The 15,782-nt window shown below is 39.8% G+C and overlaps 1 protein-coding gene and 1 long non-coding RNA gene across 2 annotated transcripts; one reads left to right on the top strand and one right to left on the bottom strand.

The window, feature by feature from the left end:
• Positions 1–773: 773 nt before the first annotated feature.
• On the bottom strand, positions 774–13,982 carry LOC121942184 (phosphatidylinositol 5-phosphate 4-kinase type-2 beta). The gene is made up of 10 exons (XM_042485321.2): positions 13,359–13,982; positions 8,034–8,131; positions 6,313–6,409; positions 6,018–6,170; positions 5,503–5,649; positions 4,620–4,658; positions 4,032–4,145; positions 3,432–3,693; positions 3,120–3,223; positions 774–1,981 (listed from the first exon to the last, which is right to left on the bottom strand). The coding sequence occupies exons 1-10, from the start codon at positions 13,500–13,502 to the stop codon at positions 1,901–1,903; spliced, it is 1,239 nt and encodes a 412-aa protein (XP_042341255.1). The 5' UTR covers positions 13,503–13,982; the 3' UTR covers positions 774–1,900.
• Positions 13,755–14,315, top strand: LOC148190022 (uncharacterized). Its single transcript, XR_015775554.1, has 2 exons — positions 13,755–13,890; positions 13,992–14,315. It is a non-coding gene; the product is annotated as an uncharacterized LOC148190022 (long non-coding RNA).
• Positions 14,316–15,782: the final 1,467 nt, after the last annotated feature.

Here is a 15,782-nt window from a genome sequence, read left to right as displayed (position 1 = left end):
TCTCCAGAATCTTTGGAGGTGCAATAAAAAATCTCTTAATTTAGCTACCCTTTATTGTAACCTGCCACAATAACCTCAAAAAGGGTGACTGCAGCCCCTAAAAAGTATAAGAAATAAACTGTAAAAACTTCAGGCTTTTAAAGCCATAATGTAATCTTAAATTTCAATGCTTGAGGCCATGAATGTTATATTTTAAGTAATTTAATATCAATATGAAACAAGTTTCTTTGAGTTCAAGTCCACATTTCTGCTGGTACAAATCTTTAAACCTTACACTGAACCGAATACTGTGTTTTTCCTTCATATTTACCTTTTAGTCCGGAAAAATGTAAATCAAACTAACTCACACTAGGAACCCTATTCCCATATAAAACCTACCCCTGCACGTGACTACATACATACTACTGACCTTTAGACTAACCTTCAATGCTTGAACACAAAAAAGCTCATTAATTAAAAAAATGTCATAAATTTGGTGGAAAAGGGGATTGAAAATTTCTTAAAAATATGGCATTTACCTGTTTAGAGAAAAAAAATACTGCATAATCAGATGTTTTGACATAAAGTATAACTCAGGGTCCACTTACTAGTTATCTGGAGTTTTCTACCACATCTCACGGTCTTCCTTCATGGATGAAGTTTGGTCAGTTGCCACGGAGATAGCCCAGTTGTTTGTTACCCTGACCTAAATAAAAACAATTTTGTTAAACAACTGCTCAACAAACGTTTTTAGGAAAGTCACTGCAGAAATAAGCATAGCCAAACAACAAAAACAAGATAAAACTCCCTTTAATATGCAATGAATCATTTTCAAGTAACCTTTTTTTCTAATGTCTGTTGGTAACAAAACAATACTGTATACAAACACAAAATTGCTACATTAATGTAAACAAGATATAAAAATGATCCTTATGGTAATAAAACAAGTATTTGCTGCAGAATTCCCCTTTTTTATGTGAATTTTTTTTCTTAGACCAACCTCCACCAAGCTCACGGTTAAAATTTCAAAAATATTCAAAAACAATATGGCAACGTAACATTCAAACACCAATTTTTTTTTCCTTTTTTTGTTGTTTAAGTCATAACACTCAGATGCTAAGTTCAGTGGTTTGATGTTTCAACTTACTGGTGGAGTCTCATGTACACATCAGCCATGCATTTTTTGATATTGCATTCGTTTACTTAATACACCATTATATATTAATGAGTTTATCCCGTCGTTCGAATTTGTCAGCAGAAGGTTTAATTCTTTTGTTGTTACTGAGAGAGAAGCCTGATGGTGACTGTCAAAGAGTTTGTCATGCAATCGGACCATTCAGCATCTGTGCAAGTTGTTTACATCTGTGTCTGTGTGTCTGTGTCTGTGTGCGTGTGTGTGTTTGTGTCTAATAGAAATCATAGGAACAACAACGACGTGAACAGAAACCAAAGAGACTGTACTAACGGACTGTTAACTGCTGAAGCTGACACACTCGTTCAAGGCATTAGTGAGACAGTTTCCGTGCTGGCGTGAGGAGTAACAAAGTGGCTGAAGAGGACTGGGAAGCAGAATTTTTTTTTTTTTTTTTAAAAGAACAGGGAGATTATCGGGATGTAGTTCCAAATTCAGTAAGTGGTTTCACAAGTTTTTCCTTGCAGTGGATGAGGGAGCCGGGGAGGCGGCGGCGGCGGTGGTGTGTGGGACAGTGTAACAGGCTCGGTGCATCCCTCCTGCACCAGACTGGTGCTGGCTTTCAGAGTGTTGGGGGTTTTTTGTTGTTTTTGTTATGTTTTTGATGGGCGCAGAGAGGCAGGCGGAGATGGACCTACACTGAGGTGAAGGAGAAGAGAAATAAGTGTGTGGCATTTGACAGATCTATGACAGGAAGTGACTGGCTCAACTGGGAGATGGGAGATGAGTCTATGATAAGATGTTGGACATGAACTCATAGAATCGTTTGGAGTACTGCTCCGGGTTCACCGTCGAGATCTCGGCCCCCGCCTAAAAAACGAAAAGGCAGAAAATTAGATAGATGGAGCAACACGATTGCAGTTCAAAAACATTAATACTTTTGGTTTCCATTATTCTTTGTATTACATGGAGTTAAAATGCACTTCTAAGGCCCTATATGTCAGGCTGACGGCTGGTCAGCCTGCTGGGTGGCTGAGGGCACATTTGATTGGCTGAGAGGCTGTGATCACAACAATCAATGCAAATTCAGCCAATCCCAGTGAATTCTGCACAACCTTGGAATTGTGTCCAGTTGTTGCAACTGTAACACAACTTTGACAAACTTAAAACAGGTCGCCAACAATCAGCTTCACAGATTCTAACTCTGTGGGAAACACTATAATCATAATAAAAGGCTCTGAGACCGGTTCAAAGTCTGAGCTAGCACTGAAACTCTCTTTACAAATTTCACCTGCCGCTGAAATTTCACTGCAACATGCAATGCAATTTTTAAAAAAAGCTGCCATAATATCAGGTGTTTCAGTGCAACAATCCAAAAAAAAGCCAGCCTGGAAGGACTGGAAAGGTTACAGGACACTGGTGAAAACACCCACTGTCATCAAAAGTGACCTGATGAAATAAAAACAGACTTATGAAAAGAGTTATTTTGAAATAATTATGAACTCCAATGATATTGTGTTTTATTATTGTTGTTTCTGTAAGGTGACCTTAAGTGTCCTGACAGGCGGCCATGAATAAAATGTATTAATATTTTAAAATATAAAAAAAGGATGATGAAAAAAAACATTGAATTATATACTGAGTTGAGTTTTAATAATGATTAAATAAATATGAAATTATCTTTTTTTTTAAGGACTTTTACATGATGTATCATAATGTCTTATTGATTTATTAAAATGTTACACAACAATTTGGGGTTTCTTATACACCGATGGATCAGGACGTCATCTTTATTTTTTTAAAGATTTTTTTTGGCTTTTTCAGCTTTATTGATTAGGACAGACTTAAGAGTGAAAGGGGGGACAGAAGAGAAGACATGCAGCAAACGGCCAAGGTTGGACTCAAACCTGCAGCCGCTGCATCAAGGACATAGCCTTTGTAGATGGGGCGCGCGCTCTACCAGGTTAGCTACGGGGCGCCCCCATCAGGACATAGTCTTGACACTCACCCCGTGTTTCACAGTTTTGGCAGCATGTGCAGCTTTTTTCTTTGCGTCATAGTGCGTGAGGATGTCGATGATAGCCATGAAGTAAACTTCCTTCTTCACAGCACCTAGCGCAAGAACAACACATCACAAGGTTTTAATGTCAGCTGAAAATAAAGGATGACGATAGTCTGGAATTCAAGGCGCATGTAAAGCTGATTCAATTTTAAAACATCATAAAATCTTATTTCTCGGTCTTGGTAGACAAATAGCTATCAAATAGCTATAGCGACAGCTAAGCCAGTAAGTCGGACGGATGTCAAAGACGTCTCTCACTGTCGTGGCTCTTGATTGCGTAAACGTCCACAGAGGGGTCGAACTCCCCGGGGCCGAAGAATCCTCCACAGTTGAGAGGGTTTCCAGGGCTGTCGGGAGGCGTCCCGAAGGAGCCGGTGAGCACGCCTCCTCCCATCCCGTCGTTCTCGTACTCTTCCTCCTCTCCCACACCCTCCACGTCCATCTCCTCCTGCTCTGCACGGTCCACGTCATGGATTCCCACCAGGAGACTGTAGTCCATGATCTTTAGGGTGGCCAGGAACTGACGCACACATACAAAATACACACAGTGTTACTGTGAATACATTCGCCATATTGTTTAGCATTTCAAAAATTAAAAAAAAAAAAAAAAACGGTATGACTGAGAAACGCCTCTGTTGTCATATCTGCACTTTGAACTTGGTAATAAACTGTATCATTACAGTTAAAGCTAAAGTTGAGTTGCATATTGTATTAGTCTGGGTGAATGTCAGCCTCAGACTGTGGTCTTGACCTGTGTTTGTTTCTTAATTAGGTGAATTTAGGCAAAATATATTGGATTCATATTAATGTGTATTTTCAGACATGGTGGACCCCCTGCAGTTACTCTGCATCTCTCACCTCTACGTCCCGTTTTAGCTTCTCCAAAAAGTACTTCTTGTTGTCATCTCCTATCTGCAGCTTCTGGCCTTCATTCAGGAAGTCGTTGTCTTTAAAAGTGGGGAGCTCTTTAGCCTGGAGAGAGGGAACATTTTTCTGGTATCAATAAGTCGCAGGAATGTTGGTTTTCTGCGTTCACTTTCATATAGAAGTTTTCCTAAATTGAAAATCTCAGATTGTAAAGAAGCAGGATGATGAGACATTTACACATTCATAAATGTCAGATTATGATACATAAATAGAGATAAGGTCCTGCAATGATTTTTGGTCTCACGGGACACAGGAAGTCCCGTTCCAACACCAGAGGGAATGACTGTTTACAACGAGTACTAACAAACAAATAAGTGAAACAGACTTTTACACACTGAACACGAGTCCAATGCAAAAGTTCTGCTAGAATACATCTGCCTGCTTTCTAGAATACATCGTCTTATTTAAAACCTACTTAATTTAGCTGTCATTTGACAAGTTTGCCTCTGAGGTGAGCTGAGGGCGTTTATTTTAGTCCCATCACGTCGGCAGTCATCACTGCACAGAAATAAAACGTACCTTCTCCTTGTCGCTGGCTTCCCTTGAGACCGTAGACCCCTAAAAATGAGGAAAAAATAAGAATTAAAAATAGAATTAATTGAAAGCAGCTCGAGACACATCAGAGGCATTGTTAGCATATTACTCGCTTTAACTCAGACAGCTTCTTCTGAAACTGTCAATATTGACGAAGCAAGGTTTGTTTTCTCCAGAGAATACTTGGCAGGAGTAGAAGCTTACGCTACGAAGGTTTTTTTTTCTTTTTAAAAGAGACAGTAAAGAAGCAGCTGGCACACTGTGTTCACAACCGTCGGTGGGGAAAATGCTCCGAAATATTCAGCACAAACACTGAATTCTTGATTGATTGAGTGAGCTGGATTTCTAATCTCCGGCAAATTATAACGGGAGACAATGAGCATCTCCCCCGGCGGTGTCCATCGGCTTTTTATTAATCGGCATTTTTGTCTGTTTTGTCTCTCTTCTGGTTAATTCTAGTGAGGCTAAAATGACTGATCATCAGTGTCATGTGCAGGCTGCAAAATGACGTCTATAAAGATGGAATTCACTGTTGATTTGGACAAAAGGAGTCATGCTGCTCATGTTGTTCCACTATTGAGTACACTGACATTTAATGCGATATATTTTGTAGCCTAAAAATGCCAACCCACCCCCTCTCTAAAAGTTCCTAGTTCATCTTATTTGACTTACTTTTACTTGTAATTTTTTACACAAATACTTCTACCTGACTGTAACATCTTTCAAGTATCGACACTTTAACTCAAGCGCAATATTCTAGTACTCCTTCCACCTCTGGTACTTATATCATTCATTTGTGTGTGTGCGTGTTTTATCCTGAGAAGTGTTTGTGTGCGGTCGATACATGTTGGCGTGGCGCATGTTTTACCTTCAGGTCGTATTTGCGGTGTACAGTGAGGCGATGGCTGAATACATTCCGGGTCACCACCATGTACGTCTCCACCCCGTCCACCGTTAGCCTGTACATGCCCAGGAACTGAGGGAGCAGCGTGTTGCCATGACACTCCACTATAAACTGGAGACAATCAGAGGAGGAGAGCAGAGAGTGTAACGGAAAGTGTGGGAGTGAGGAATCAAATATACAGTATGAAAACTGATTAAAACTGGACACAGCACGACTCTACAGTCATCTCGCATCAACAGCTCTGCATCGTCTCCACGCATGAGTGAAGGAAGCAGATCTGAAATTATATTAACAGACTGATGCTCCTATATTCCTATACTCCATCCACATTAACAGTGAAGATTTATATTAAATACTATATGAAAGCACTAATACTCGTGCCAAACATTTAAGCACATACAGATTAGATACAGAGGTACTGAGTGAAAAACAGCCGTCTGTCTCTGTATGTCCCGTGTGGTGGTGCGCGGAGCTTCTACCTGGTGATATTTCTTTAGGATGTTGTGCATCTCAGCGATGTCCTCACTGGACACTGTTTTAATTACAAAACGGTGGTCGTAGCTGGACAGGAAGCGGTTGCCGAAGCGACCCTGGGAGTCGCTGTTGAGTGGGGCGCTCCTCGTCAGAGAGTTCTGCAACAAAAAAAAAAGACATCCAATTACATTCCTACTTCAAAGTAGAGAATTTAAACCTCCCAAGACTTCTGTTGCCTTAAAATAATTTTCATTTTATTCATCAGAGTTTGTTTGTATCGTCTAACCAGAGGTGACTCACCTGATAGTCCTGGTCATCGATGCAGAACCTCTCCCGCAGGTTTCTGAACACCATGGGACAGTACTCTTTGAACTTAAAGCGACTAGGCAGGTTTTCTCTGACGGAGAAGAGATGCAGAGTCACAGAGTCAGTGCAGCAAGCAGGAGCTCAGGCGCTCATCACTGAACGTGGGGGAGAAGACTGACTGATGCTGCTGATTGTTAGATTTATTTCTGCTATTCTCAGACAGACAATCATACAATTCATTCAGAGTTGACATTTACAGCTTTTTGCTTTTTTTCTATATGCATTTGTTCTGCTGTGAACTAGAGGAAGACTGATAATGGATTTGCATTAATGAAGCATTTAATCTCAATATGCAACTGGATTTCATTAAAAATGTATAATATAACGTCATTTAGTTACTCGGATATCGTTTATTTTATGGACAACCTGGAGGCAAACATTTCTGATGCTGTTAATCTTGTGATTATTATATCACATTCATATGCGTAAGTGTGTTCAAAAATAACTTTACCAGTTACTTCAAGTTACTAAAACGTATGGAAAAATTAAAAAGTAAAGCCAAAAAACCTTGTACATCTATATCTAAGTCTTTGCTCTACTGATGTGGCCTACATTATTCTTTTGTGCTCCTTATTTCATTACCTTATTGTTTCTCCTTTTTGTTGTATTTGCTGCTTTTTTTTTGTTTAAAAAAAAAATCCATTTCTCTTTTGATTTTCCATTATAATGCTGCTGCTATTGTTTTTCTTTTTGTATTTGATTGTGTTGTAGCTTCATTTCCACCACAGCTGCTTATCTCTATGTTTTGAATATGTATTCCCTGCTTGCTCTGTATATTTTTCATGTGTGAAATACATTTTAAAATAATGAAATAATAACAAATAAAAATAATTAAATAAATAAATGCATTTACTAGTAAAATAAATGAACAATTAAAGAGTCAGAACTAGGGATGATAACCATTAATTGACGACTGATTAATCGGTTGTTAAGAATTTAATCAAACAGGTGAAATTTAATCAACTAATCGACAGACTATGCATTTCTGTCAAAGTATATGCATTACGTTGCTGTGAGCTTTGACTGAGTAAAAAAATATTTGGTATTGTTCGAAAGAAGTTTAGTTCTCACTTTTTTTCCCAAATAATTAATCTAATCACCAATTGTTAATATTACAGATAATTGATTAAAGAAAACACTTACGATTTGCAACCCTAGTAAGAACTGTTGTTATTTGTTGTAATATAAATATTGGTTAGGTCAGGGCTAAGGAATATTACATCATACATATTTCTCACTATATTTAAGCCCTTTTTAACCCTCAGGGGTGCATAAACTTCAGGTTAGAAACTTCTTTTCAAAATAAAAAATGTGACATTGTCAATTATCTTATCAGCATTGAGAAGCAGGTTATCATCAGTTATCGTTATCGGCTGAAAAGAATCCAGCCATGCATCCCTCGATCTGATAAGTACGAAACATTGTTGAAGGCACAATCTGACATTTTTGACCACATCAATTGTATGTGACTGTGAAAATATCTGATAAATGAAAAATGATAGAAAGTCGTCACTTTACTATAATATCTGTCATTTTGAAGTGACAGCAGGTGTTTTGAGCTCCTGTGGCGGGTTGACCTTTTTTGTTTACACGTGGATTACAGATTGGGCCTTCAACAGACTGCGCTGACGGCGCATAATCTGTGATGTACCTACTTGTTAAATAGGTGGTTGTCCACTTTGATCTTACTGTAGGCTTTAAAGTCATCTGGCATCAGCATTACTGGTACAGGCACATTACTTAACTCGTTAATCTGAGGGAGAGAAGTGAGAAACGGAGATCAGACGGGAGCCTGAAGAAGTGAGGAAAAAGCTGATATGCACACTTACAGACTGTGTAATTATTTTAGGAATTTGAGAAAGCTGCAATATGCAATTTCAATGAGGGCACAGTTTGAAATTATGCTTGAAACAGACTCCCCCACAAAGCACTTCACTGTTGTGCAGTTCCACTCAAACAAATGAAGATGTGCTTTAAACATTACGTTAAAATAAAATTTAGAAAACATGTATAAGCCTCTTATTACACCCTCAACTGCACGCTGATCAGTAAAACAGAGCTATAACATGCCTCAGTATTAAAAAACAATATGAGATGTCGTTTCCATGCGATCCAAACGCGTTCTGCCAAATCTCTGCGAGTGTTTACCAGCACCAATCATTAACTCTGGGACCAAAGAGCAGGCTGACAGTTTTTCTTGCTACTGCTGCTGAACCCACCAGCTCTGATCTTATCTGCTGACACACATCCAGGTTAAAAGCTCACGCTGACGGACTTCGGAAAACTCCTTGCAGATCCTCTAGTAAACAGCCACACAAGGGAAATTAGGGGGAAAGACTGAAAAGATAAAACTACCGCAGGGCGAAAGTTCAGTCCTGCAGCATTTAAAGGGCCAGTTCACCCTAAAATAAAAAATACATATTTTTCCTTTGACCTGTAGTGCTATTTATCAATCTAGATGTTTTGGTGTAAGCTGTTGAGTTTTGGAAATATCGGCTGTAGAGACTTCTGCCTTCTCTTGAATATAATGGAAGTAAATGGCACTCGGCTTGCAGAAAAACGAAATCATGACCCGGTTACTGAAGATAATCCACAGACAGTTTGACTTTAGGAACAATTTTCTGTCTACAAAACTACACCCGCACAATATAAACACAAAGACGGAAGCATACATCTACTTACTGACAAGAGTCCATGCTAGTAAGAGACACACTTCCTACTGTACAGTGACAGGATTGGTGGGTGTAGTTCGACAGATAGAAAGAAAATAGTTCCTATGCGAAACTGCTCACAACAAAATCTGTGGATTATCTTCAGTAACTGTGTCATGACATCTATTGAAAGAGACAATGCTGTTTTTCAAATGTTGTTTTTTGGCGCTTTGAGCACCACAAGCAGACTGCCATGTAATTCTATTATATTCGAGAGAAGACAGACATCTCTATGGACGGTATGTCCCATATTCAGCAACTCACATGAAAATAAATAGCACTACAGATAGGAAATATGTGCATTTTTGATTTGGGGGTGAACTGTTCTTTTAAAGGCTGTTTGACTCCATTTCCTCCCTGGAGTAGTTATATCTCTTCAGTCTTTCTGCCCTATTTCCCTTGTATGGGTGTTTACTCGATTAGGGGGGCAAAGGGGCAGCACACAGTCCTGACACTGCTGTTTGGTCATTTACTGCACGTTCTTTTCATTTTGAAAGTCAACTAAAACTACTGATGGTGCATAAATGTTAATGTAATGAAAATATGCTGCTGTTATTACAGTGCAAAGGTGGCTTAGAACAATAATCAGTAAGCACACACACACAAAAAAATAAATTAGCAAACAGCCAACTGAAAAAGTCAAGTCAAGTAGTTTCCTAGCAGTGGCCTGTTTATGCTACAGTTATTAACTTTTATAAAAACAGTTTTTGTTCGTGTTAACTTAAACTGTCACTACCTGCACACAGTAGTACACGAGACAAATGATCAGTGAAAAAAAACATGCTCCACACCATCCTCTTAGTGCTTCTAATGGCATTTGCTAAAATCCACCACGGATGAATGAAAACAACCAATCAGAGTCGAGGAGTCTCTAACGCAGCTGTCAGTCATGTTAATCACTGCAGTCAAATGTCAAACTAAGAAGCACTGAGCAAATATGAATAAAGATGTTACTGCGTTGCCTATTTCTCGCCTCATATGTTTTCAGAAACATGTTTTAGTGTACTGTTTAGCTGATGAGAACATTTCTGACCTGGCTGCTGTGATAAAAAAAAGTTGAGCCTAAACAAAGCACTTGCTCATTATCCAAAGCAAATTTTATCATTTTATAGATAAACAGTACACCAAGATATGATACAGAAAACATCTGAGGCTAGATATAAGCAGTGCGATGACAGAATCTTGACTGATATTTGATCAGCGCTGCCTAGTTTGACAGTTTAACCACAGATCACGGGCAGTGATTGACATGATTTTGACAGATGCGTTACAGACTCCTTTGCGCTGATTGTCTGTTTTCATCATCACGCAGTACATTCTTGTAAATGCTATCAGAAGCACTATGAGAAGGAGAACCTTTTTTTTCTCACCAGATTATAAACTCAAACGTGTACAATCGAGTTCAGCATATCAAAACGTGTGACCTAACTTTAAGAAGTATGCACATGCAGCTACTGAGTTTTAAGAGCAAGTTTATAGACGAACACCCCGTGTCCTATATGAACGTTAGGCGCTGTTATTGTAAAGGTGTCATTTAAAAATGCTGAATGGGCTCACTGACAAAGTAGTGCCGTAAAATACAAACACTTCTTTAACTTGAGGCTCTGATAAACCTCCGTGGGCAATTATTTGCTGACTTGACGTTACAAAGCATTTGAAGGATTAACAGCATCAAACAGGTGGTGTAGTACATCATCTAAACACCAACTGACACTGTGTGGAAGTGAAGTCGTCCAGCATCACAGGTAGGGCACTATTAAAAATGCATACAACTCCTGACTGGAAGAGGAGGACTTTGATGAGAAGTCTGTTTGATGTCTTGAATCGGCTTCCCACCCACAGCTCAAATCCAGGCTTGTGTGCTGCGCCCACACGCCCACTGACAAAGTTCACCCACTGAATACTGGAGATGCTGCAGTGATAACCATATCATTAGACGCTTTCTTAATTCTGAGGATGCATGCATTATATTATCATTTAATTAAACAGACTATAGCAGTTGGTTGTTTTATGTTAAGTCTTGTAGATATTATGGTAGTTTGATACAGACACACAAATGCTGTTATCACTATCTGCTCTTTTGGCAGTTAACCCCCTTTTAGCTACTACTAATGACAGCATTTCTGTTGAGAAGAAAAGGCAGTTTTGCACCCAGTACTGCAGGGTGTCTACAGACATCAGACACTTCAATTTAATGCTTTTAAGACCTTTTCCAAGATATTTTTAACCAAATTTGACATATAACACTTTTTTATTCAAGCATTTCAGGTAAGACTACGGGTTACAGTGGTCCCATGCAGAGGTTGATTTTATTAGTGTGAGTTAGGATAATCTACATTTTGGCATGTATTTTCAGTATATTTTGACAGTATTAGTTTCAGTTAAAGGTTTGTAACATCACAAATGTGGACTTAAATGCAGAAGAGCTTAAAGGTTCAGTGTGCAGAATTTAAAGGGATATTTTGGCAGAAATTGAATATAATTTAATAAGTATGTTTTCTTTGGCATATAATCACCTGAAAATAAGAATCATGTCTTAGTTAACTCAAAAAGAAATGTTTATATCTACATAGGAAACGGGTCCTCATCTACGGAGAGCGCCATGTTGCACCGCCGTATTTCTACAGTAGCCCAGAAAGGACAGATCAAACACTGGCTCTACGGGCCAGTCACATTTTCATAGTGGCCACCGTAGTTAACAGCTCCTCTGCAATGACAGCACAGGAAAAATAAACCAGAAAAAAGGTAACTTTTACTTGAGACTACTTAATTCATTGTTTTAACCAGTTTTCACCTGGTTTGTTTTGGAGAGGAAGAGACCTTTGCGGATAATTCGGCTCACGGTAAAAACCTCCTAAATGTCTGGATCTCAAGTTATCAAAGAAAAAAGTGAGCACAGATTAGGAGGTGCTGGGCTAGCAGAGCATCTATGACATACCGAACAGTGTCGAAGAAACTCTGAAACTGCTTTACTCTGGATTTAGATTGGTTTAAATCGCCTGAATGCATTTATTTTTAATAGACAGAGACCTCTGCTGATAATTCGGCTCCTGGTGAAAACCTCCTGAACAATGAACGCCAAAGTAATACAGTTCCAGCTGGTTGCAATCAGCAATCCTCACTGCTCGATACCACAAAATCCTCTTAAATAAAATTATGTGTTTGTGACCATTAAGACCTACAACATTCAAATATAAGACTAATAACTTTTAAGTTCTCATATTTATAAAAAGACTTTTAAAAAGACTTGACTGCAGACACTCTTTACTTTCATTTGACCCCAACAGCCAGACAGTAATGTACTTTAACATGTCATGAGAGCACCAAAAATAAAAGATGTGAAAACAAAATTACACCTGACTGTGGCCATGAACTCACACTGCACATACAAGGTCACTTTTCACTCACAAAGTTTCAGTCCTGTGACTTTTTCCTACACCGTGAGAAGCTGCTTTTCAAGCAATAATTTAAACTGTGACAGAAAGGGAGTGTGACCGAACAGGTATTGGGTGTATTGCAAATTTGGCAACGAGAGCAAACTACTGGTGCAGACCCACTCCATCCATTCATCCATCACTGGTGCCGAATCTGCCCCTCACTGTGCTTTTCATAGCCATGGGCAGCCTCGGCCAAAAGTGAATGTGATATATTTTCTGCTCTATTAATAGTGAAATGATGTGATGGAATAAGCTGCAGCACTTGGGTGCATGCACCGGGCACTGGGGCTGCATATGCAAGCTCGGAGCAGGTTTATTTAAACAATAGGCAGGCTGCTGTCTGCAGCTGTGTGGCAGAAAATCTGTGTAACCTGCTGCTCCGGCTGCCTGTCACACCCCTCCCACTCCTACAGCACTACAGCAGCCGCAGCTCACGACTTGGCTCCAAAACACTCTATGATTTATGATGCCAGACTGGTAACGCTGTGGTTTGAGAGGAAATGCACAACAAACGATCATCACTCTCGGCTGCAGCGAGTTTAACAGACACTTGAAATCTCTGCAAAACGCACGTTTCAGGCGCAGCAAACCGCGGCTAGCTACCATCGGTTAGCTTCAAACTGAGTGACCAGCTCACTACAGAGTCAGCCAACACGTTAACGTCAAAACTAAATACTTGGCGATAAGCTATGAAACAGACCAATTACATGACCGACTTAAAGCACCAAAGCTGTCTTGACAGATGAGTGCAGCTGGCTAACATGTTAGCACGAGAGCTACATCAAAACAGCAGCATAAACAAACCGCTCACAGGCGCTGAACGTGTACTCACCGTATGGTTGACACCCCACATTAAAACGCTGAGAATGGGCTCACTTGCACGGAATAATTTCACTTTCTGTCCTATAAAATGCTTCTTTTTCGTCTTGGTTTTGCTAGCGCTGACAGGCGCTGCGCTGGTGCAGTTGGATGACATGTCTCAGGCTGGGGATTCAGGGTACGCAAGACGCCACTCGTTCACAGCCCCCACACACAACAACAACAACAAAATCGTAAAGTTAAGAGCGTTTAAAAAGATCTATAAGTGCATCGTGGTCGTCGCCCAACTCGCAGGGGAGTCTCTGGGTAAGGTAAGTGTCTCGTTGGGAGTCAGCGGTAGAGCATTTTGCGCCGTCACCACCCTTCCTCCTCCCGAGCAGGCCGCGGCGGAGTCCAGAGAGCAGCTAGCCGGCCATCAGGCAGCAGCGCAGCCTCTCTCTTCAAAGAAAAAACAACCGGGAGAGGTGAACACACGCCGGGCAGCTCCTCTGCTCTCCCGGGCACGTCTGTAACGCAGAGCCGGTGTGTTGCTGTTTTACTCGTCGGTGAGTGATCCCCTCATGATGCGCCAGAGATTGTTGTCAGTTACCAACCAGCGCTGCGTTCGGGGTCTCCTCAAGATGGCGTCTGTGTTTGTACTTCACAGTCAACAGCGCCCCCAGCAGGCCGCCGGCGGAACTGCAGGGATTCCCACACCTTACCTTGTGACCACCACCTGGACGACACGCAGGGCGAGGAGGACACATGGGCTGTAGACTGGGAGACAGCAGTGTCTTTATTCACTATCACACATAATGCATAATGCAAACAGTTTGAACGAAATCAGCAGTCGATTCAATTTGCTTTATTGGTTGCCAAAGCCTCAGATACAATTAAATGATTATATAAATAAATACAAGGAAAAAATCAGATGATGATATTTAAATCAACAGCAAAAACAGATGAATAAATAAAAAGTGCAAGAACTTTTTTTTTTTGCGTTTCCGTGTGTGTGTGTGTGTGTGTGTGTGTGGGATATCTACTGTATATAGACGTAACAATAATTAAAAAAAAAATTTAAACAAAAAGTGAGACGTGCAGGAGAAATGAAGTATATAAATCATGTCAGGTTGTTCAGGTTGTCCCATAGGCTGTTACATGCACATACCTTGCTGCAGTCTATGTATTAGGCAAGGCAGCTGTATTTGTTTAGTTCATTTTACAGTTTTTTTGTAATAATTTCTCCAGAAGGAATAAACATTCTCAAAACAACATGTGCAACCCCCCTAAACCACTCGGCACTTGTTCACAACACATTTGAATTTCTCATTCTTCCCAACTAATTGGAAAATGCCTTTGCACATCTTTGCAAATGAATAAGAACAATTGTCAACAGTTTGCACAATTACCAATTAACTATATCTCACTGATCAAAACTGATTATGTTGCTTCTCAGTTAAATAGTTGTTCCCTCGTTCAGGCAATTGTCAAAATCTTTCAGGTATACCATGATTAACATCCTGGAGCATCTGCCAAATTGGTAACTAGTCTGACGGGTGAAACTTGAACTTGACAGATGCAGGGGGATTTTCCTACATCTCAGATCACCAATCACACATTATGTCAAGTTAGCTGACAGGTGCTGGCAAACATGTAAGTATAGAGCTTGACCACAGCAGAATCTGTCACATCTGAGCATGGAGGAACCTGGCCAGGTATCTTTACCTTGCAGGTTATGTACTCTTTTCCTTGTTTTTGTATTGATGTCTTCTTGTATTTCACAGTATATTGTGCCCTGAATGTTTTCTGTTTATTGTGATGTACAGCAGTTACTTTACATAAATGAGATTACAGTAACAGTTTCCATGGCAGTGTGTGTGCATGTGTGATGTGATGTTGAAATCTTTTGGTATTCAGTTACATTTTAGTGCAGTAACCATTCAGTGCCAATGAAGAAATGGGTCAAAAAGAGTGACATGTGGATGTCAGGGATATTTCCAGGGTCCACTGACAAAATATCTTAACATTTTGACTAGCACTGTTTTCACAGTGTCAGAGGAATTTTCATTTTGGGGGCATTGACTTTTCCTGAGAAAATGATTTAGTCCTGATGCACGAGTTAACTCTTTCAGGTGAGATCTGACCTTTTGTGGATGAGCTAAGGTGTTGTGCTGAACCTTATATGCTAATTTGGCTCAGAGTTTTGATTATGTTCATCTGTTAGGGACATTGCAAATTAACATAGTACAACTTCAGCCTGTTACAAACAAGCTGTAGAAACTGATGTTTCACATATAGAGATTATAGATGTTTAGATATAATATATATACTGTAGTTTCAGTAAATTGCTTCATAGGGCAGCTACATTCACAAACAGGAGACATCCATACATAGTTTATCTAAAAACAATATAAAAATTATATAAATATATAAGAGGTGTGGACATGAGTCACATGAC

This window comes from Plectropomus leopardus, chromosome 3, assembly GCF_026936395.1.
Source record: "Plectropomus leopardus strain MGB_pleo_1.0 chromosome 3, ASM2693639v1, whole genome shotgun sequence".
Classification (NCBI taxonomy): domain Eukaryota; kingdom Metazoa; phylum Chordata; class Actinopteri; order Perciformes; family Serranidae; genus Plectropomus; species Plectropomus leopardus.
The sequence above is the reverse complement of the archived record's forward strand: the minus strand, read 5'-3'. Positions and strand labels throughout refer to the sequence as shown.